General features: G+C 42.7%; 2 protein-coding genes across 4 annotated transcripts in view; one reads left to right on the top strand and one right to left on the bottom strand.

The window, feature by feature from the left end:
• Positions 1-18,235, bottom strand: part of RTN3 (reticulon 3) — a 62,068-nt gene extending 43,833 nt beyond the window's left edge. The window contains exons 1-2 of one of the 3 annotated variants that reach the window (XM_073605399.1): positions 18,087-18,235; positions 13,364-13,450 (exon numbers count right to left, since the gene is read on the bottom strand). In XM_073605399.1, coding sequence (XP_073461500.1) covers positions 13,364-13,436 — 73 coding nt within the window. In that variant the 5' untranslated portion in view covers positions 13,437-13,450; positions 18,087-18,235. Of the gene's footprint in view, positions 1-13,363; positions 13,451-18,051 lie in introns of all 3 variants that reach the window. The other 2 variants (XM_073605398.1, XM_073605400.1) reach the window with 2 other exon arrangements.
• Positions 18,236-18,587: 352 nt separating this feature from the next.
• ATL3 (atlastin GTPase 3) overlaps positions 18,588-22,105 on the top strand; it is a 71,984-nt gene continuing 68,466 nt past the window's right edge. Inside the window, exon 1 of the mRNA XM_073605401.1 lies at positions 18,588-18,682. Within this exon, the coding sequence (XP_073461502.1) occupies positions 18,640-18,682 (43 nt within the window). The 5' untranslated portion in view covers positions 18,588-18,639. The remainder of the gene's footprint in view (positions 18,683-22,105) is intronic.

The raw sequence follows: 22,105 nt of genomic DNA, 5'->3' as shown, positions 1-22,105 counted from the left end.
GCATCAGAACACACTGATCAGCGGTGCAGCTGCAGGAGCAAAAAAACAACAGGCCTGATCATGATAAGTTGTCAATAAATCAAGTTCTCATTAATGGGAACAAACATACATCAAAATTTGTCCGGTTTCTGATAAAAACTGACGGATTTCGATCCATGTATGGCCAGCTTTAGGACTGGCTAGCTGCAATTATCTTTATTTAAACTGCAAATTATTTAACTCTTGTGTGTCTGATTATGTGGGGTGTATAGCCTGTGTATAGATGGGTTCAAATGTGGCGACTGTGAATTATGTATGTAGGTTAAAGGGGGGGGGGTGTCGGAAGTTTGATGGTTGAATTGGGCCGTGGATGTCTTTGTTAGTTGCAGACAACTCTGTGTCCCTCCATCCTACACCAACCTTGTTTGGTACCTCAGGTATGCCCCACTTTTGGGACAGGGAAGAATATTTGTTAATGATTGTATATAAAAGGGATGTTTATGTATGTTGGCTGGACACACTGTGTGAATGTTGTCACAGACAGACATACTGGAACCGCTGAGACAGGTTCTCTTTATAGTTTAATATGCTAGACATGCTAATGCTGCCAGCCTGAATCCATCTAAGGTGAGATCCAGTGTCTGCCAGAGTGTATCCTAAGATTTGTCATCATGGAACATAGTGTTGGGGTCTGGTTCAGTCTCTTTCTATGCTGGAATTCTGCACAGCCATTGCAAAAATGACAATATTACGTGTGGATTGTTGTGATTGTAATTATATCCCTTTAATATTGAATTTAAAGTATAGATACATATTGAGTTTCCCTGAAGAAGCAGAGATCGAGGTGCACGAAACGTGTTGAACTACTCTATGCTCAAGCATTTCTCCATATATTAGGAACAAGTACTACTGGCCATGTACCATATGTTACTCACACATCAACATGTTTTTATGTTTGTACAATAAAATGATTTTTTAAATATATTTTGTGTTTCGGCTCTCACCTCAGTGGCAACCCCATATCCTCAAAAATCCTACCTAATGTATGGGAGGGAGCGTTTCCCCCCAATCTTTTGACTTTATTAGGATGTATATATGACTGTCTGTCCCTAGAACTGGTTAAAAACTTTAAATTAGGGAAAAAAAAAATGCATACAGTAAAAAATAAATAAAAACACACAGAATTCTGTAACAAAGTGTTTATCCATCATAAAAGAACCAATGCTTTGGAACATACAAAGGATAGATTTTAAAAATGGCGTTTGCAGAGAGTGTAAACAAAAAGGTGCTAGACGCTTTAGACCCCTTTCACACTGGGTCGGTTTTCAGGCGCTTTAGCGTTGGAAATAGCCTCTGCAAGCGCTTGAAAACCACCTCCCATTCATTCCAGTGTGACTTTTCACACTCGGGCGGTGCGCTTGCGGAATGTTACGAAAAGTCCTGCAAGCAGCATCTTTGAGGCGGGTTGGAAACACTGTATTTAGGGCTCCCAAAACGCCCTGCCCATTAGAATGAAGGGGCATCGCTTTCAAATCGCCTAAAAAGCGTTGCAAAACATGAGTTTTTAACCCTTTTTTTGGGGTTAAAAGCTCCCCGCTAGTGGGCAAAAGCGCCGCTAAAACGAGCGGCGCTTTACCGCGAACGTGGCCCCAGTGTGAAAGGGGTCTTAGCGTCTTCTAGACAAACTTGTTGGCTCAGTATGGTGCTTTCACCGTGACACCTCTGCACGTACACACTGTACATTCATTGAGATTATGTCTCATTCTCCAGCTGCTAATAAGCCCGCACAATAACATACTTTGTTCTACAATCATAGTTGAGCCAGAAAGTAAAGATGTGCAAAAACAGCAATTCAAGTTTAGGATTAAAAAAAAATTTAAAATCTAAATTTCAAAAACCTAAAACAAACAGTATTTTAATGAAATTTATAAACAAGGATAAACAATGCTTGATCATAAAACGCCTCAGCCACATTTCAAAAGTTTGGTATTCTATAATGTGTTGTAGATGAGGCTAAGCAGTCTCAGGGTTACCAATTTAGCAATACTGACAAAATGAAATTTAAAAAAAAAAAGAAAGACTGACTGACATAAAAATTAAAATTAACAAGTAAAAATGAGAAAATCTGGAGGCCAACAAGAATGTGTAGAAAACATGACTCAGTAGGCAAGCTTGACCCAACTTGGAGTACTGAAGCTTTGGAGATCAGACTAATTTGCTATTTAGGCATAGTGGCAGGAACGTACAAATGGGTGAAAGTATGTACTGGCACCTCCAGACCTCTACACTTACAGGAACGTTGACTTAAAAGTTAAGATTTCCACAGTGGATTCAGGTGACTGCCTGCATAGGGGTTCTGTGTTTTGTTTGAATATTTCTTTCATAGCACATACAAATATAGGCATTTATTTGCCATCAGATAAGAAGTAAACATTTCACGCTTACTTGAAGAGGATAGTGGCTGTAAACACTTACATACACCCACTGAAGTGACTAGCCTCGGGTGATACAAAGATATGAAATAAATCCTACATAAGTTCTACCTGATTATCTGCGGCCCTCTCTCCTCTACAGCCTTCTAACACACATCAAATGCTTTTTCTCGGCTCCAGAAGGCAGGGGTCTGACCTCACACTGCACAGCTTAGAGAGGAGAGCAGAGTTTAATCTGAGACAAGAGATATGCCACACTACACAGTCTTATAGGCAAACATGCACAGCTGAGACTGTCAATCACCTGTGTGCTAGGGATGGGGCATAGGTTAGGGTTAGGTGTCCGGTCATATTGTCAGAAGAGACTCATGCAGAGAGCAGAGGAAGGAGAGCTCAGATAGGAACCACACTGGGTGCTTTGGATTGAAATAAGTGCACATTATAGAGGGATATGCTTTGCTCATTTTTCCATTTCAGAGGTTTACAGCCACTTCAACAAGTGTATAGTGCAAGTTTACTATATGAGACTTTTACCAGCTAATGCCGCGCACACACGAGCGGACTTTACGGCATACTTGGTCCGGCGAACTGGCGTCCGGCGGACAATTCGATCGTGTGTGGGCTCCAGCGGACTTTTTTTCCCCAAAAGTTTGACGGACCTAGAAATAAAACATGTTTCAAATCTTTTTGACGGACTCGAGTCCGGTCGAAAAGTCGGCTCGTCTGTATGCTAGTCCGACGGACAAAAACTGACGCTAGGGCAGCTATTGGCTATGAACTTCCTTGTTTTAGTCTGGTTGTACGTCATCACGTACGAATCCGTCAGACTTTGGATGATCGTGTGTAGGCAAGTCCGTTAATTCGGAAAGTCCGTTGAAAAGTCCGTCGAAAAGTCCGCAGGACAAAGTATGCCGTAAAGTTCGGTCGTGTGTACGCGGCATAAGTGGCACCAGGCTTGTACTTAAGAGATGACTTGCTTTATTTTTAATTTTACTCCTGTATATCGGAGACAGCTGTCCTTTGCATCCTACACTCTGAATGTTCTAAAAAAGGAGTACTCGTAATTTCAAATCTAAAAATATAAAAAAAAAAAAAAAAAAAAAAAGAAAAAAAAATAAAGTTGATTCTGACAGTTTCACCCATTTAGAACATTGATCGGGCCAAGTTTTTAAACAAACACTGTACATCTGCAAATTCTTACTTTGTGGGCAGACTTTCAACCAAATTATTTTGTTTTACTTTCACTTTTGATGAGAACAATAAACAGGACTAGTGCAGAGGGTGAATCTCCCTAAAGCCTGGTACACAGTTTTTTTTTTTCGTTCAGCCCAGTGGGTTGAACAAAAAACAAAACAAAAAAAAAAAAAACAAAAAAACTGTCAGCTCCAGTCAGAGACGCTGTACTATGCGAAGTTAGTATAGTGATCTCCACTGCTGATCTGTTTTGTTCTGCCTGGACGGCCCCCCACCCGGAACACTCTGATCCTCACCATCCGCCATTGGCTGAGAGCGCTGATTGGGAGTCGGTCAGCTACTGGTTTTCCAGCATGCTCGGCCAGCTTCTGTTGGACAGGGTGGTGTACACACGGGCCGAACGTCTGGCATTTTTGTTTTAACCAGTCGATTTCTCCCCACATTCGGCCCATGTGTACGGGGCTTAAGGCTTCATGTACACTAGCCTACATTTAGCATGGCCACAGAAAAAAGCAAAGCGTGGCAAAAATAGCCAATAGAAAGCACTAAGGGGAGGAGAGGGGAGAGGAAATTAGGGGTGGAGAGCTGCTGTTCAGGCGTTTCTACTGAAGTCTATAGGACCAAACAGAAGCTCATGTACTTTTCTGAGCGACAGGCATTTGCTTCAGGCGACAAAACACTGTGAACAGGGACCATTAAAATGAATGGGATTGGCTTGTTGAGCGTTTTAGATAAAAATTGCTGAGGTGTGAACAGGGCCTAAGGCTACATTCACACCTCTGCATTTTGACGCGATTCTGCCCACGATTTCAAAGCTCCGAGGTGTGAATGACAAATCACAGAACACACATTTGAGATGCCATTCATTTGGATAGCACCTAAAATCGCGGTGCACTTCTGCCGAAATAAATCGTGCTGCAATCGTGACAACCTTGTCGCCCAAAAAATGTTCAGGAGCCACTTTTGGGGCGACGTGCTTCACGTTTCATGCTTCAAATAAGTGGCATTTCAAAAGGTGCGTTCTGCGATTTGTCATTCATACCTCAGCGCTTTTAAATTGCAGGCAGGATCTTGGCAAATCTGCTCGCGATTCAAAACGCCAGGGTGTGAATGCAGCGGAAGTACAGACAGCAGTAAAGACCTGACAGGTGTTCTAATCCCTCTCCACTCTATTAAAGAGTGCCTTTAGTTATAGGTTTAACAGAACGACAAAACAAAAAGGTAAACATTTAAACACACTACTAAATTATTTGGTCACTAAAAATCACCTTTTCCTAAGGCTGGCTATACAGGTTCGAATCTCGGCCAGTTCCGCAGGAACGAGCCTGAGATTCGAACCGTTAACAGGCAGGCTGGATGTACCAAGTTGATCGATTAACTTGGGTACAACCAGCCTGCCGAATCCCCTGCTATAGCCTCAAGCGATAATCACTGTCTTCTCCCAGCGGAAGACAATAGCCCAGCAGGGAATATCCCACATTAACACATAGTGTTGACGGGGGGAAAATCGAGCCAATTGGAACACATCCTCCTAAATAAGTTGTACCCATTTATCTGCAGCTCTCTTCTCTACAGCCATTCAAAGTGCAGAATTTATATAGCTTGTCTAAGCATTCAGAAAGCAGGGGCCGGAAGTTACACTTTGCAGACCTCAGTCACAGCTGATTGGAGGGAAAGGAACACACCTGCCTTCACAGCGCACACAGGAACAGAGCTGCTGTGTGCTGCAGCTCCCTCCCGTCACCTTTTTATTTCTTGGTGTCGGGCAAAATGGTCATAAATTACTCATGCAGATAGCAGAGGAACAAGCAGGAGACAGAAGTGATACTTAGTCAGGACTGAGACAAGTACATACTATAGAGGGATATGGTTTGTTCATATTTCCCGTCTGAGGTTTACAACCACTTTAATGTGGCTTACCACAGAAAAACTCTTCATAGTCTTGGCTTAAAAAACAAAACAAAAAAAAAACCCATCTCTATGGATTAGCAACTTGTAATTCACCTCAGGGACAAGGCAAATATACTACATGAAGGTTTGTTAAGTATCTATTTTGTACACTGCTGATGCAATTGTAACATACTGTCTGCAACAACAGAAAAAAAAAGTAATACACATTTTCTACAAGCACTAGCCAACACCAATCTATTCAGTATGACATTCTGTTATTACAAAAGGATGCATCTAATTGGTGACCATAGATAGATCGAAGTTTGGCTGGTTCAGCAGGGAACAGTGCATGGACATTTCTATTTGAAAGAAGTCAAACTATAAATAAATCAACTTCTGCAGAATGAACAAGTAGGTAAACTTGTCGATCAGCAGTTGCAGTTGATTGGTTTGCTGGCAAAAAAAAGGATCATTTATGGCCATCGTAACTGAGCCAGTGTACTGGAATCAATTAACTAGCCATTTATAAAATGCAACACTTACGTGCCTTTTCTTTTGAAATGTAATTTTTAGGATAGAACAGTGATTTTGCAAGATTCCATTTAGTAACTAAAGCTGTCCAGGCACAAATAAACACCAATATATGTATGGTTTAAAATAAAGTTTACTTTTTAATTTTAAATGAGACCAGTGTAAGCACCTAAAACTGTTTCAACATCACTTTTTGGTAATATACTATATAGCAACACTCTAGGAGGAAGATGGCCAGAATATAGAGACAATCAGACTCAGCTGCAATGCACATGTTCTAGCAGCTAGCAGGGGGAGAGATAAAAGAAAAAAAGGTATGACCTCATCAGTGTGCTGCTTCACTTTCTTCGTCCAATCAGCAAACAAAGGGTGTGTCCAGGTTTTACTGTAGTTCTGCTGCACTCAAGGCCCCGATTTGGCTATACTGTCTGGCAATGGTGGTTGGATTAGACTGGCTGAAGAATTACAAAACCTTTGGTAGATACAATAGTAACCATAAATTGTTTTTTTTTTTTTTTTGCCAAGGTCACCCCTAAACTAAAATGTACAAAATATAATCAAACATTTCTTCTCCCTAACAAAATACAAAACCTTGTAAATGGTGCACGCAACAGTGACAAAAGACAGTATCAAATATTCTAGTTTATATATTCCATACTTGAATTTAAAAATATATATCACTATGCACGATTTGCTCAGAGGACTGGAAGCCAGCGAGACATATTTCATAATAAAGATTGGTGAATTGTATGAAAAACATCTCACATCAGACTATGGAGTTCAACTTACCACATGTGATATAACATCCCATTCGCAAGTTCCCCAACTAAGACGCTTTAGATTTCTTACTTTACTATTTCTTACTTTAGATTTCTTACTTTAGATCTCAGATAACTGGTCACTCAGAGTGTGTGCGAAAGATACGAGACTCTCCCATTTTACAGGTCTATGTAAAATCTTTAATGTTAAGGCTGAAGCATACATACAGAGGATTGGGAGAAAAAGATTCTGAAAGGGAAAGTATGGCCGAAGCTATTTTGGCTGTACTTCTTCTGTAGGTCACAGGAGTGCAGTTTGTTCTGCATTCCCGTGACCAGCTTTCAGCCAACAGCAGGCTAAAGCTTACACTCAGCAGGTCCAGGCTCGAGAAAGATCCGAGTGTAAACTGGACTGGCAGCTGGCTTGGCGACTTGCTGAGGGCCTGAGCTAGCTGCTCCTGTACTCTCCACAGCCCAGCACTGGAGGGGTAGAGCAGAGAGCTGGAGACTAATGCCACGACCGGACTTTTCGTCATCAAAGGTCCGACGGAACGAATCTGTCGGAAAATTCGATTGTGTGTGGGCTTCATTGGACCTTCATCGGACGTTTTCTGTCTACAATTCTGACGGACTTTAGAAATAGAACAGGTTTCAAATCTTTCAGACGGACTCGGGTCCTATCGAAAAAAACGTTTGTATGCTAGTCCGACGGACCGAAAACGACGCAAGGGCAGCTATGGGCTACTGGCTATGAACTTCCCTATTCTAGTCCGGTCATACATCATCACGTTCGAAACGATCTGACTTTGGTGGGATCGTATGTAGGCAAGTCCGTTTCGTCGGAACTCTGTCAAAAAGTCCTTCGGAGTTCAGGCGGACGAGAAGTCCGCTCGTGTGTACACGGCATAACAGTCACTGGCGCTCTGCTCAGTGAAGACTGAGAACTGAGCGAACAGCAGTCTTTAGCCTCGTACACACAATCGGATTTTCCGCAGACAAAAACGTCAGACTTTTGTCCGAAGGGTGTTGGCCATGAACTTGTCTTGCATACAAACAGCACACAATTGTCGACCAACAAACGCGAACGTAGTGACGTACTACGTGGCTTTTTAGCTCTTTAGCGCCACCCTTTGGGCACCTTCTGCTAATGTTGTGTTTGGTGAGCATTGACTCCGAGCATGCGTGTTTGTACTTTGGACTTTTGTCTGACGGACTTGTGTACACACGATTGGAAAATCTGACAACAGATCGTTGTCTGCGGAAAATGTATAAGCCTGCCATCCAACATTTGTCCATGGAAAATCCAACAACAATTGTCTGATGAAGCGTACAAACGGTCGGATTTTAGGCCAACAATTCCCATCGGAAAATCCGATCGTGTATACAAGGCTTTTGATTGCTTAGTTCTCATTCCTAGAAGTGGTGGAGGACAGCTCCAGCATCCACCTAGGCGAGTATTTTTTTTTATGAAACCCAAATGTCTCTTTGAATCTCTCACTGAGGGAATCTCAGACTAAGATACTCTATGACCGGGTGAACAGTGAAAAAAACTACTCAACTGCCTTTTCTAGACCAGCGTTTCTCAACCTTTTTCAGTCAAGGTACTCTTTAAAACGATGCACAATCTTGAGGCATCCCATTCTAAAATGTAAAAAACGAAACTAATAGTACTACATATTGTAGCAACATCCACACATGTAGGACACCCAACGGCAGAGGTGATTTATTCTTCCAAAACAAATACACCTTTGTACACTGGTACTGATTAGTTTTCCAACATTTCTCTTCTCCCTCAGTTTCTTTACCTCATTCAGCTAATGTGACCCTAGTGCTAAGGGAGAGGGGCAGAGGAGGGTCAAACAAGAATGCAGTGCAGGCTCCTAATGTCCACTGATATCATTGGTTGTTAGGATGCCGGTGTTCTGACGAGAACTGTCCTCCTATCAGATAGTGTCCGCCCCGTACTGCGCAGGCGCAGTGCCTGCGCAGTACGGAGGAGAAGGAGAAGCCGAAAGTGTCCAAAGTTGATCAGCTGACCATCAGCTGTACACGGCGCTTGGGCACTTATTAGTGATGGCTGTGTAAGAGGGCCCCTCGCGGGCTCGCTTCGCTCGCCACACTTCGGGCACGGCCTTGCTGCGCTCGGCATCTATTTATTCTTACTCTATGTCCACTTGGACAGTAGGGAATGAACCTGGACACAGGGTAAGAATAAAAGCGCAGGCGCCGTGTACAGCTGACGATCAGCTGTTGAACTTCGGAGACTTTCGGCTCTCGTTTGTCCTCTGTACTGCGCCTGCGCAGTACAGGGCGGACACTAATCGGATGGGGGACAGTATTCGACAAGACACCGGCAGCTGGAAGGTTGTAATGGTGCACAATGAAAACCTGTGGCTGTGTGTAAATAAACAGCAGGCTTCGTCCACCCACTGCCTTGTATACAATTTTTGGACAAATTTTAGGCATTTTGCCAAACAAAAACCCTAAAGAAACCCGAAGGTACTCGGTTGAAAAAAGCTGCTCTAGACACCCTAACAATTAGGCTTCCATTTAGTTTTACCTTGAATTAGCAACAATAAAAAAAACAGACGTATGGGGCATCTGGCAAATCACTCATAAAGCTAAATATTTAAACTCATCCACACTTTTGACACATGTGTGACAACGGATTACGGGAAAAAAAAAAAAAAAAATAGTGTAGAAAGGGGCTTCACCAACAGACCTTTATTAGCACACACAAGAAACTGAATTTTGATTTTTAAATTGATCACAAACCAAACTGGGATAACACCCACTTTGAACTTGTTACATGTTCCCATTCACATAGCAGAATATATATAAAAAAAATGCAGCTTACCTTTTTTTTTTTTTTTCATTTTTAAGAACGCCTGTTCTGGTCATTCCAGCACTGTATAAAATCCCACTAAGTCCTTGTTTATGAGGGGGCTGGGCAGGGGTGTTTGCTATATGACTTAGATCTTATAGGCTTAAACGCGTCAACTGTTCTCATTTGCATTTGGTCACTGTGGCTTGTCAATAAATATTACACTTTTTAAGAGGAATCACCGGAGTGCGGATCATCTTTTGCTCATTTGCTATATTCAACCCTGTCTGTACTGCGCAGGTAGATTTTCATCATTAGCTGTAAACTAGTTTTAAACACTGTATGTCCTAACAAAGATTTAAGAAGCGTACACATGCGGGCCACATCGACCGTTTCAATAGAAACCGGCCGACATTTGGGCCGTCGAATGGGCATGACCGAAAAAGGACTGCCGATCAGCGCTCTCAATGGCTGAGAACACTGCCCAGAGTGTTCTGGCAGGGGGCCAGTCCCCCTGTCAGAACACAATAGCACAGCAGTGGAGATTGCTGTACTAATGTTGGATAGTTAATACAGTCGCTCCCTCTGAGCCATCTGCTTGCTGGGCTGAAAAAACAAAACTAGTGGTGTGTACTAGGCTTGAATGGTTTAGAAGCTGGGCTTCTTGCATTGTATGTTAATGAGAAGAGAGTCAGCCTGTTCTTAGGACAGACTCACTCTGACACGGTTCAAAAATTCTGGAAGTCAGCCACGAGGCCTTCTCCCGAGAAACATCTGAAAGGTAGTAAATATATTTATATTTTTTAATGCTGCATGAATAGGAACATCTAGTGAGGTTTTCTCAAATTTAACTGCAAAAGTAGAAATACACTTTAAAACTAAGCATATCATATTAAAAAAAAAAAAAAATCAAGCAGAGAGTACCTCCAGTAAATAGGATATCAGTATGTTCAATAGATTCATAGATATAGGCTGCTGAAATTATACCGTATGTGATCTTAACTTTCTCCATGAAAAATAAGCTTAGCTCCTCCCTTGCACTTCCAAAGCCTTTCTTTTCAGCAAATTCACTTATAATTAATGGCCAATATGAAAGGAGAGAGAGGATGGGCAGGACCAAGCTTAACTTTCACAGGAAAAATATGCACAGGTTTAGGTTTGAGTTTGTTTTGAGCTGCCAACATCTTGATCTTCTGATCACTTTAACCAAAGCTGCAAGTGATGCTTGCAAAATGTTCAGGGTTGTTAATATTTCACACTGGTATGTCCTATATTGGCCCACAAGTCAAAGTATATGAACACCAGTATTGAAATATAAGCAGGTTTGTCTGCTCTTCATGCTGACCACTATCTGATAAAGTTAATGAATCGCCACCAGGACGATTTTGACTCTGGTTCTAACCCAGCAGATTGATTCCCCAAAGTCAGGTGTCTGCGTGATGTAGAAGCACTGACTGGCCACTGAGGCAAAGGCAAGTACCGGTAATCAATGCCTCCGCTTCAGGGCCTGCCCTAAAATAGCAGGAAATATTAGCATTATGGCAGGACAATAGGTTTGTACTGTGAAGTAAACCACTTCAAAAAGACACTTTAGTATTTAAAGGGTTGCTTCACTTTTACAGAAAAACTGTAAAGGTGACCTAATACCGGACCCCCTCCCCCTGTACTTACCACCTGCTGCCTATCCTGAGCTGTCAAGGCTCCTGCAGCCACTCCACCAGCTTGGGGATTTGAAATCCCCACTGCTCTCTCACTGCTGCCACGGTGGACCAGAAAGATTCTGGTCAGCTCCGTCACATGGATGGCGCTGTCCAATTTGATTTCACCTGGTTCATCCTGGCAGCTCAGTATGGAGAAGAGAAAACAGAAGGGGATTCCAAATTCCTAGATCGCTGGATCAGCTGCAGGGGTTCTGACTGCTGGAAATCGCCAGAGGTATGTACAGCGAGGAAGGTGGCGTGGGGAGGGGTCCAGTGTTAGGTCACATTTACAATTTTTCTATAAAAGGTGAACAATTTAACAACACTAAAAACTGTTTGTTTTTTTGATATCGTAGGTAACATGGGGCTGGGCACAGCTAACATTAGTTGATAACTTTAGGTTTACAAAGCTATAATGATAATAAATTACAAAATACACCAAATACAGAAGCATGATGTGATAAAGTACAAACTTATTCAAGTAATGAGGATGAATACATTTAAAAGTATGGGTTTGGGGATTTTTCCTCTATTATACTTACCTAGGTGGATGCAACATCGCCGATGGCTCGGTTCTCACAGCTCTCCGCTCTGCTCCTCCTCGCTCACTGGAGCGCTGAGCTGTGGAGGGGCGGGGAGCGGCTGTCTCAGGCTCTCAGCGGCTCGCTGAGAGGCAGACACAGGCATCAGTGCAGGCACCTGGCAGATCCAGACTTCCACTGTCAGGATGACGTGGTGCCTGGACTGCTCTTGGTGACGTCAGCAGACAGCGGACTTCAGTCCACTCTCTGATGAAAACGGGTCACAGGAGAGCAAAACTAATTGCACTCCTCTGACCCATAAGAGAAGCCAGACTAACAAGCTCAGGCTGGACTTCTCCTTTAATGCATATAATAAAAAACGCTAAAACACCATTCATTTCCTTACAGTTACAGAAAATCTACCAATGATGGAAAAGGTGCATCACAAACTATGTTATTGTTGGTTCCTTTATTTCTTGCCTTTATCTCTCAGTACTGCTCTCTCAAATCTGCTGACTGCTTTTTGTGGGTTAGTTATCTATATTGTCTCAGTGCTATTGATAACTGCAATATGGAGACAGCTGGTGTACCCCAACAAGGTATTGAAGAATTTGTGAGCGGACATTGGACATTGTGTTTCTTTTTTTACTGGGCTGAATAAACTAGGGCAAATCTAATGACCACATAACCCCGATTCAATTGTCACCATTCCACTGAAGAACAGTAAACTCAACTGTGTACTTTGTGCAACGCTGATCATTTTAAAGATGGAGCGAATCTCCCAAAATGCATCAGCTTTCTGATCATAGTCTAACGATGGGACATATCTTCCATAAACAAAGCACCCATGTTATATGCCTGCCATTTTTATGTATCCATATGGCTTTGGGGGATTTAATAAATTGTTTGGTGATAATGCACGAGGAGCTTGTGTGCTTTTCGGTAAAATAATTACCATAATTAAGCCTCTGTATACCAAGGTTTAATCATAAAAGGGAGTCAATTAAGACTAGATCTAACAATGGTATATTATTTGCAGGAGGGAGGCCCCAAAAGTATGCCGATGACCATTCATTGTCCAGTTAACAGGTTGCACATCAAGGTGACCAAGGAAGGCTAACATTAAAACTTTATGAGAGGAGTACTGAAATAAATGAACACCCCCCCCCTTTAAAAAGGAGCACTGCCATTTTTCCTGTAAGCAATCTAGAATACGGGCGACTACAAATACCACAGCTTAGCATAGAGCAGTGGTTCTCAACTCCTGGACACGTGTATCTGACATATGGGAGCTACAGAATTTAAAAACAAATAATTTTTGCCTGGAATTAACATTAATTTTTTTTTTTTTTTTTTTTTTTTTACATATGAAACCCAAAATGATTTATACTAAAACAATACATGCCACTGTAGATATATACCTTTTTGTGTGATTTTTTTTTTTTTAGCAATTAACAATTCTTTAAGGTGTACGCATTGCAAATAATACAAATAATGATACATTTCAAAGCATGTACAGAGTTTATAAATGTACCTGCACAGCTGCCGCTCTTCTCTCCGGCTGATGAAGATATGTGCGAAGACTGATGCACACTGGATTCGGCCATGTTGCTGACAATCACTGCATTTAGACAGCACATGTACAATTGAGTACACACAAGAGTAGAAAGAAACTTCTGACACATTTATAATGTTATATTTCATGACGTGCACTAATGGCTGTACTTTGGTGTCTTTCAACATACAAATATACAATTAAAGGGAGGTTCAGTCAAGTCAAGAAAAAAAAACACTACAGGCAAAGTGTTGGTCTTTAAAAAAAAGAAAACCTGGTGATCCTACCATTGCTGGAGAGAGACTCTGCCAAAGAGTGACAACACTAATTCCCCTTGCCGTGAATTTACAGTACCGTTGTCACCCTGTTGAACGCTGCATGGTCACACAAGTACAGGAATAAGGTTCTCAGCATCATGATTTCTAAAAATCCTCTTTCCCAATGCCCAATTGGTCTGGCTACGACTATGTCTTCCCCAAAGTGTTGTGACTGGCAGCATAGCTCTGTCCACATCGCTCAGGCAGAAGAGTAAAGCTAGCCATACACATAAAGATTTCTCCATCTACACTATGCAGCCCAAACAATGCCTGCACCTGACTAGATGAATTCACTATTCAGCCGACAATTTTCCAATAGGCTCTTTCAACAAGTCAACTGAAAAATACTTTTTGATGATGGCAGGGCAGTCCATCACACAAATGTAACCCATTTCTGGCAGTAAAGCATGGAGCTCTCTTCTATCTCTCCTATGGCAGACAGTAGAGTGTCTCTGTGATGATGTTTAAAGCAGTATTAAATCAAAAACCAAAAATGCAATATATTGCAGCTTACCAATCCTTCACTATTGTGGCTGCATTTGTTTCTTTTTTTTAGACTTTCTCTCTTTGTTTTCACCTGGTGATCTGGCCAGTAACACCCCTCCTGTAAAAAGTGCCTACTCTCTGGATGAAGGAGCAACAGAGACACCTTTGCAAAGCAGCATTGTCAGGTTGAGGTGGTGGAGTGTTAGATGAACTAGCAGATTTTTAGATACACCAACAAATTTAAGCCAAACTCCAGCTAATACTTCATAAGCAGTTACAGCTTTTTTTTCTTTGGGAATTAAGTTTTCACATAAATAAAAGCTGATCATTGTAAGCACCCCTGTTAGTGGTAAATGGTTTGTCTCCACTGTCTAACTGCTACATTTCCAGAACAGATGAAAATAAAGTTAAAGTGTTACTAAACTCACAACACTAAAATCAGTCTGTACAAGCAGTAAAGCATGCTTCTTATACCCGCTGTGGAACCTAAAGGGGTTAATCCCGTGCATTGCCTAAAAAGGCTGCTTGATCCTGTCTTCTCTGATCCTTCCCTTCTTTTACTATCCCCAATCCATCTCCTGACAGTACAGAGCCTTGGGGGCACTCTGCACATGCTCAGTTTGGTGTGTATTGCTAGAGAGTTTATTTTTTATTGGGAGAGTGCATGTGATCGGCAATGGGCCAATCAGCCCTCTCCAGGCAGAGGGTGAGGGGCCCTGCAGCCTCATAGGACAGTCAGAGGAGAATGAAAACACCTCCTACAAGCTTTAACCAGTCACTGATAGAAGTCACAAGACTGCTATATACTGCTATTGAGAAAATGCATTTAGCAGTTTATATTTACTAAAATAATTGTATTTCCATGCTCTGTGTACCGTGGGAGACCAGATATAGTGAATGTAGGGTCCTGGGTTTGGTAACACTTGGGAAAAAAACAACAGATTCACTGGCTGGATCACCAGATGGAAATATAGCATATAAAATAAAACAAATGCAGTCATCACACCTAAGAATTGGTAAGCTTCAATAGAATAAATGTTTGCTTTTGGTTTAGTACCGCTTTAGGTGGGTTACTGGAGAATTTTAAGCATTCCCCCCCTTTTACACTAGTGCGACTTGTCATGCAATTTCACAGGTCCAAACCGCATGACAAGTTGCACCGCTTTGCCGGCAATTAAACCACTCATATCGCAGTGATTATGAAAAAGGTTCCTGCACTACTTTTTAACTATTTCATTGCTACTTACATAGACTTCTGTTAAATTAACTCGCAAGCCACAATTAAATCAGTAGTGCAAATTGCACTGATGTGAGGCTTTGAAAAAGCGCTGAAGTAGCATGATTTCAAGCTGCACCGGTGTGAACCAGGGCCAAGGGACTGCGGGAACCTGACTTTGCACCCGCGATCTGCTAATCACAGGTATAATGCTTTGCAAGCTCCTGGGGGAAAAAAAATAATCAATGTTTAATTATGTGCATTTATTTTTTTTTTTCCCTAAAGGGCAAAAGGCAGGCAATAAAGGGGCAGTATAAGCTGGTAAGTTTAAAGATTGAGTTCACTTTAAATAAAATGTACTTATTTAAGGTAAAAAATGTGCATTTACTATATTTATTTTCTTTTTTTTGTAGGAGCCTGGAAAGCATTGCACCCGCGATCAGCAGATTGCAGGTGCAATGCAGGATTCCTACAAACTGTCAGTGTAAGCTGTCTGCCCGTACATCATGCATCGTACGGCCAAGCAGTTTCACAGACAGAAAGGATCAATAAACTATCTAGAGCGCTCAACGCCATGGTAGTCCATTGAGAACTACAAGCCGACAGCCGCAAAAGATGTCTATACTTGTAGCTCATTCACAGAACTCTGAATGAATGGCACAGCAGTGTGGACGGAGCCCCGCTTTGTTTCCAAATAGTGACAGCTGGTACGGGAGAAAATCCCCTGCCTGCTGTCACAGGGAGGGCTTGGATCGGCTGCAGGAGTGAGAACATGTTACATGTTCCACCCTAAAGACAGGTGAAAAATGTAACACGTTCCCAAAGGTGAACGTGATTATAAAGCTTTTTTTTTTTTTTTTTTTTTTTAAGAACAATAGTTTTCCACAGAGCAGCCCCAATCCCCCTCTTTTTGGGTACCTCACCAGTGCTCCTGTCTACTCCCCTCCCGCCAAGTGTTCCCATAGGAAGACGCTTTCTATGGGGACACTCGTGTGTACTCGATCCCAAGCCAGGCTGTTTGTATCTATTCAGAATGCATTAAGATAAAAAAAAAAAAAAAAAAAACTTCTGCCTTTAGAACCACTTTAAAGAGGTGGCTTTCTACTAGGGTTTTTCTTTACCTTAAAGTGGTTGTAAAGGCAAAAGGTTTTTTTTACCTTCATGCATTCTATCCACGAAGGTGGAAAACCTTCAGTGTGCAGCTCCCCTCAATACTTACCCGAGCCTGATCCAGCACTGTGCATGAGAGCAGTGGCTCTCCCGGGTCTCTGCTTCCTCATTGGCTGAGACACAGCAGAGGGAGCTACTGGCTGTCAAGCACAGGCAGTGAGGAGGGAGTGGGGCCAAGCCATCAAGCCATGCTCTGTCCATCTTATGGATTCACAGAGCGAGGCTCAGGAGCGAACACGCATGAATGCCCCCATAGCCAATGGCTGGCTATGGTGGCACTTGGCAGGAGGTGGATCCAGGAGCGCCGGCAGGGGACCTGAGAAGAGGTGGGGGGGGGGGGGGGTCGAGACTGACATGTTTGTTCAAAAAGTAAAAAAAAAAAAAAAAAAAAAAAGTCATTTACCTTTGGTTTCGCTCTAATGCAAATAATGCATTAAGGTAAAAAAAAAACAAAAAAAAAAAAACTTTACAACCACTTACAAAATATGAGTGCTCCCATATTTAGGCCAAGTTCACACTGGTGCGATTGCAGACATCGCATGTGATTCGTACCACATTCCTGTGCACATCACATGCGAAGTCTGGCGGTGCAATATCAGCCATACAGTTTGTATGGCTGAAATCGCATTGCATCCGCACCAAGACACCCCCCCCCCCCCCACCTGAATAGCAGCACATGGGTGTTCACACCCATACAATGCAATTCTGGCAATCACAGTGCATTTTGCAATCTGTTTTGGGGTGTTGTTGCGATAACATCGACACCTGCAGCAGATCTCAAGGACACCGTGCGATTGCTTAGAGTGCGATGCGATGAAACGCAGCAAATCTTGTGTGTTTCCTACATCGCATCAGTTTGAACCGAGACGAACAACCACTTAAAAAAAATAGGAAAGCTGCCATTTTCAGAGGGGCAGAATGGCCAGATGGGGCCTACTACCACCACATTGTTCATCCAATCACTGCATCCTCCAAGGGTTGCCATGCTAATTGGGAATTGTCATCTTTTGTCTGCAGATGACGGTCTCTTTCAGCCCATCGAGTGAGATCTCCTCCGGGGCTCTCTATATACATTAGAAGGGAGAAAATGAGGAAGCGGAGGATGAGGCCAGGCTGTGCTAAGATGGTCAGCTATGGGGAAACCTCCCAGACACACACAGGAAGTGGCCTTGTCCTCTCATTAATGGATCATTTCTATATATACAGATCACACAGCCATCTCCTCCATTCCTCATTAGTCATTACACGCTGCTCACCTACATCTAGGCCTGCTGAGGGGGGAAAATACAAGGATAACGATCCTACAACATAAAGAAAGCAGCAGCCTCCTCCCCACCCCCACTCACAGTGTATACATATAGGTATATATGGGGAGCAGCATGGAAGGATAAAACATGCACATTAATGCCGCACCAAGGGGGCGGGCACACCGTACAGCTCCCTCTACACACACAACACACTAACTAATAACACATTACATGAAGGAATTAGGAAATATTAGATAGATACGTGCGTTTCTCCGTCCTTCTCCTGTCACCGAGCGCGACACCGACACAATGACGCAGCGAACGGGCGACGCCTGCGGAAGGCGGGGCTACGGCACAGGGCGTGGTTCTACCGAGCCGCCAGACATGTGAACGCTGGGCGTGGCCCGGAGGCTGACCTAGATGGGAGGCGGGGGCGCTGGAGAAGCGCGCATGCAGGTTACGCCCGTCTTTTTTTATTTTATACACCAAGCTGTATTGCTTACCGTCCTGACAGAAGAGAGAGGCCTGCACAAAGGACTCGTTTTATAGTAAAAATATATAAATAATACAACGCTTTGCAATGTGTTGCCCACTACGTTTTAAATAAGCACACTATTATCTACCTATACATTATGCCATGACAGCACCATTTAGAGTGTAGGGCGTTCATTTACAGAACGTAAAATGAAAACGCTTTATACAGGAATAAGGCGCTGGGGAGCGCGGTGCACCTTGGGAGTTGTAGTTCAGGCTGAGGCACGCCCCTTCCGCTCCGGACTACAGCTCCCTTCCCGCTGACAAGGGCTACGCCCCGCCCCCATGTCCCGCCCACTGCTTCTGGATTCCCCCCTGAAATCAACAGGTCGGTACTGAGCTGAGTTCCCGCTTCTTATCAGTGGGGGGGTGGGGAGGGTGCAGTGTCTGTGTGTGTGGTGTCCACAGAGGAATGGCGGGTCCGAGCCGCACCACAGCGTCTCCTATCCGCCACCTTATGCCGTCCGTGTACACGGCTCGTCCTGCCACTGTTTTTATGTGTTTATAAGTACTGTTGTCATGGGTGACCGGCCCTAATGAGGGGAGCCCTGGGTATACAAAGTTCTTACAGGGTGGTAGTGTTCTGCTATTGTGTACACAACCTGCACGGCATGTATGACACACAACATGTATGTGACAGCACAACATGCATGACAACACGGCATGTATGACAACACAACATGTATGACACCAGAGCACATATGACAACACGGCATGTATGACACACAACATGTATGACACCAGAGCACATATGACAACACGGCATGTATGACACACAACATGTATGACACCAGAGCACATATGACAACACGGCATGTATGACACACAACATGTATGACACCAGAGCACATATGACAACACGGCATGTATGACACACAACATGTATGACAGCAGAGCACATATGACAACACTCCGACGTGGCTTAGACAAGTGACATGTATATTTCTATAGGGAGAGGGGTGGTGCTGGGGAAAGTACATTGCAGTTCATATCTACAGTCAGAACAATAATGTCATTATGGTTGGAGTCTGAATTCCAGGGATATATTGTATTGTATAGTAGCAAAAAATATGGAGTAAATGGGAATCCCACCTAATGTAAATATGCAGAACTCACTGAATAGATATTGGGGTGTAATCGATAATATACTAAACCAACAGAAAAAAATAATAAGCACAAAGCCTCTCACACATCCTAAAGAGTTAAACTACAAAAAGTATTTATTGCTTAAAAAAGCAAAGTACAGCAAATTCTTAGCACAAATATCCAAGACCCCCCCCCCCCAGATAATCTAACCCTCCCCCAAAAAATTTCCTCTAAAATCAAACACACTGTGCGGGGCAAAAAGGTGCAAAAACCACACAGTCAGCAAGCCCACCCTCCCCGATACAAAGCACCCCCCTAAAGTACTAAATAATGTTTCAAAGCCGGCTCTACCCCTAGTAGGACCCAGGGGCAAAAAGATGCAAAAACTACACAGTCGTTTCAAAGCCGGCTATGGCGGGATCCCTGCAATTCGTTCCTAAAACGGAGCAGTGAATGTCTGTGTAGCACACAAATGACATATATTGCACTATCCCATAGTGGAAATATGCACAGAAATATTAACCACACTCTATATATTATCCACAAAGATACGCTGGTCATAAGTCCGTCAGTCAATGGGGCTGGGCATGAAAATGTGGAATAGACTCCCTCCAGAGGTGGTTCTGGCCAGCTCAGTAGATTGCTTTAAGAAAGGCCTGGATTCTTTCCTAAATGTACATACCGTGTTTCCCCAAAAGTAAGACATCCTCCGAAAATAAGGCCTACTTCCAGTTTTGCCTCTCGTAATATAAGGCATCCCCCGAACATAAGGCATCCACACGATAATAAGGCGTCTGACTCTGGACCGTAGTGGCAGGCGCCGCCGCGCAGCTCACTGATTGGCCGCAGCTGTGCAGGCAGTGCGAGGTCTCTTTAAATCAGTGAGCTGCGGCGGGCTCTCTGGATGACAAGTGATGTCCTTGATGTTGCGCAGGGGAACGTCGCCCGTCAGAGAGCCCGCGCCGCCGCTGCCAGGCACAGGAGTCAGGCACATTGTGTGGAAGCTCGCCGCCACAGGGGTGACTGAGGTGGGGGGGGGGATGTCTGGTGAAGGTGGGAGGGGGGAGAGACTAAACTGGTGGGGAGGGGGACTTAAAATGACACATGGTGGATTTGAGGGGGGGGGGAATCAAATCGGCACAGGAGGATCAGAAGGGGGGGAATCAAAATGGCACAGGAGGTACTAAAATGGTAACCCCCCCCCCCTCTGATCCTCCTGTGCCATTTTTATTGATTCCCCCCTCTGATCTCCCCATTTCAAACCCCCCTCTGATCCAGTGTGTCACTTTAGGGAGTGACTGCTTTTCTGCTGAAGGGTCTAAAGTACAAGAAATACTGGTAAACAGTGGTGGTATTCTTCTTCATTGAAAAATAAGACCTAGCGCATCTTTGGGAGCAAAAATTAATATAAGACACTGTCTTATTTTCGGGGAAACAGGGTAATATAACTGGGTACTAACATTTATAGGTAAAGTTGATTGCCTCTCTGGGATCAGGAAGGAATTTTTTCCCCTGCTGTAGCAAATTGGAGCATGCTCTGCTGGGGTTTTTTTTCGCCTTCCTCTGGATTGACTGTGGGTAAAAGATTGGGTATATGGGATTGTATGATTTTTTTTATTTTATTGATTTTTTTTATGGTTGAACTAGATGAACTTGTGTCTTTTTTCAACCTGACTAACTATGTGAATCTGTGGCAACTTCCCATATATCATGAATGAACATTTGATCAGATCAGTATAGTGTATTTTATGTAGTTTCTTTCAGTGGTGTCATAGCTCCTTGCTCTTAACAACCACTTACCTGGACTAAGCAATCAGGAATGATTACTGTATATTCTTGGCAATTTACCTGGAAAGCGGATGAAAAAACGTGTGACTGTAATTTTCATATGTTCATGCCCAATCCCGTTTTTCTTTTCAGCCCCATTGACTGACGGACTTATGACCAGGGTATCTTTGTGGATAATATAGTGTGGTTAATATTTCTGTGCATATTTCCACTACGGGATAGTGCAATATATGTAATTTGTGTGATACACAGACATACACTGCTCCGTTTTAGGAACGAATTGCAGGGATCCCGCCATAGCTGGCTTTGAAACGACTGTGTAGTTTTTGCATCTTTTTGCCCCTCGGTCCTACGAGGGGTAGAGCTGCACGATTCTGGCCAAAATGAGAATCACAATTTTTTTGCTTAGAATAAAAAGATCACGATTCTCGCGGTGTAAAATTTTTCACATTATACAAAAAAATTCGGCTAATTTTACTGGATATTTTTTTTTAAAATTAATTTAAGTGTAATTTCTTCCCAAAAAATTGCATTTGAACGACTGCGCAAATACAGTGTGACTTAAAATATTGCAACAACCACCATTTTATTGTCTAGGGTCACTATTAAAAAAAAAAAAAAATATATATATATATATATATATATATATATATATATATATATATATATATATATATATATATATATATATATATATATATATAGTGGGGACGGAAAGTATTCAGACCCCCTTAAATTTTTCACTCTGTTATATTGCAGCCATTTGCTAAAAGCATTTGAGTTCATTTTTTTCATCATTAATGTACACACAGCACCCCATATTGACAGAAAAACACAGAATTGTTGACATTTTTGCAGATTTATTAAAAACGAAAAA

Source organism: Aquarana catesbeiana, linkage group LG11 (genome assembly GCF_042186555.1).
Source record: "Aquarana catesbeiana isolate 2022-GZ linkage group LG11, ASM4218655v1, whole genome shotgun sequence".
Classification (NCBI taxonomy): domain Eukaryota; kingdom Metazoa; phylum Chordata; class Amphibia; order Anura; family Ranidae; genus Aquarana; species Aquarana catesbeiana.
The sequence above is the reverse complement of the archived record's forward strand: the minus strand, read 5'-3'. Positions and strand labels throughout refer to the sequence as shown.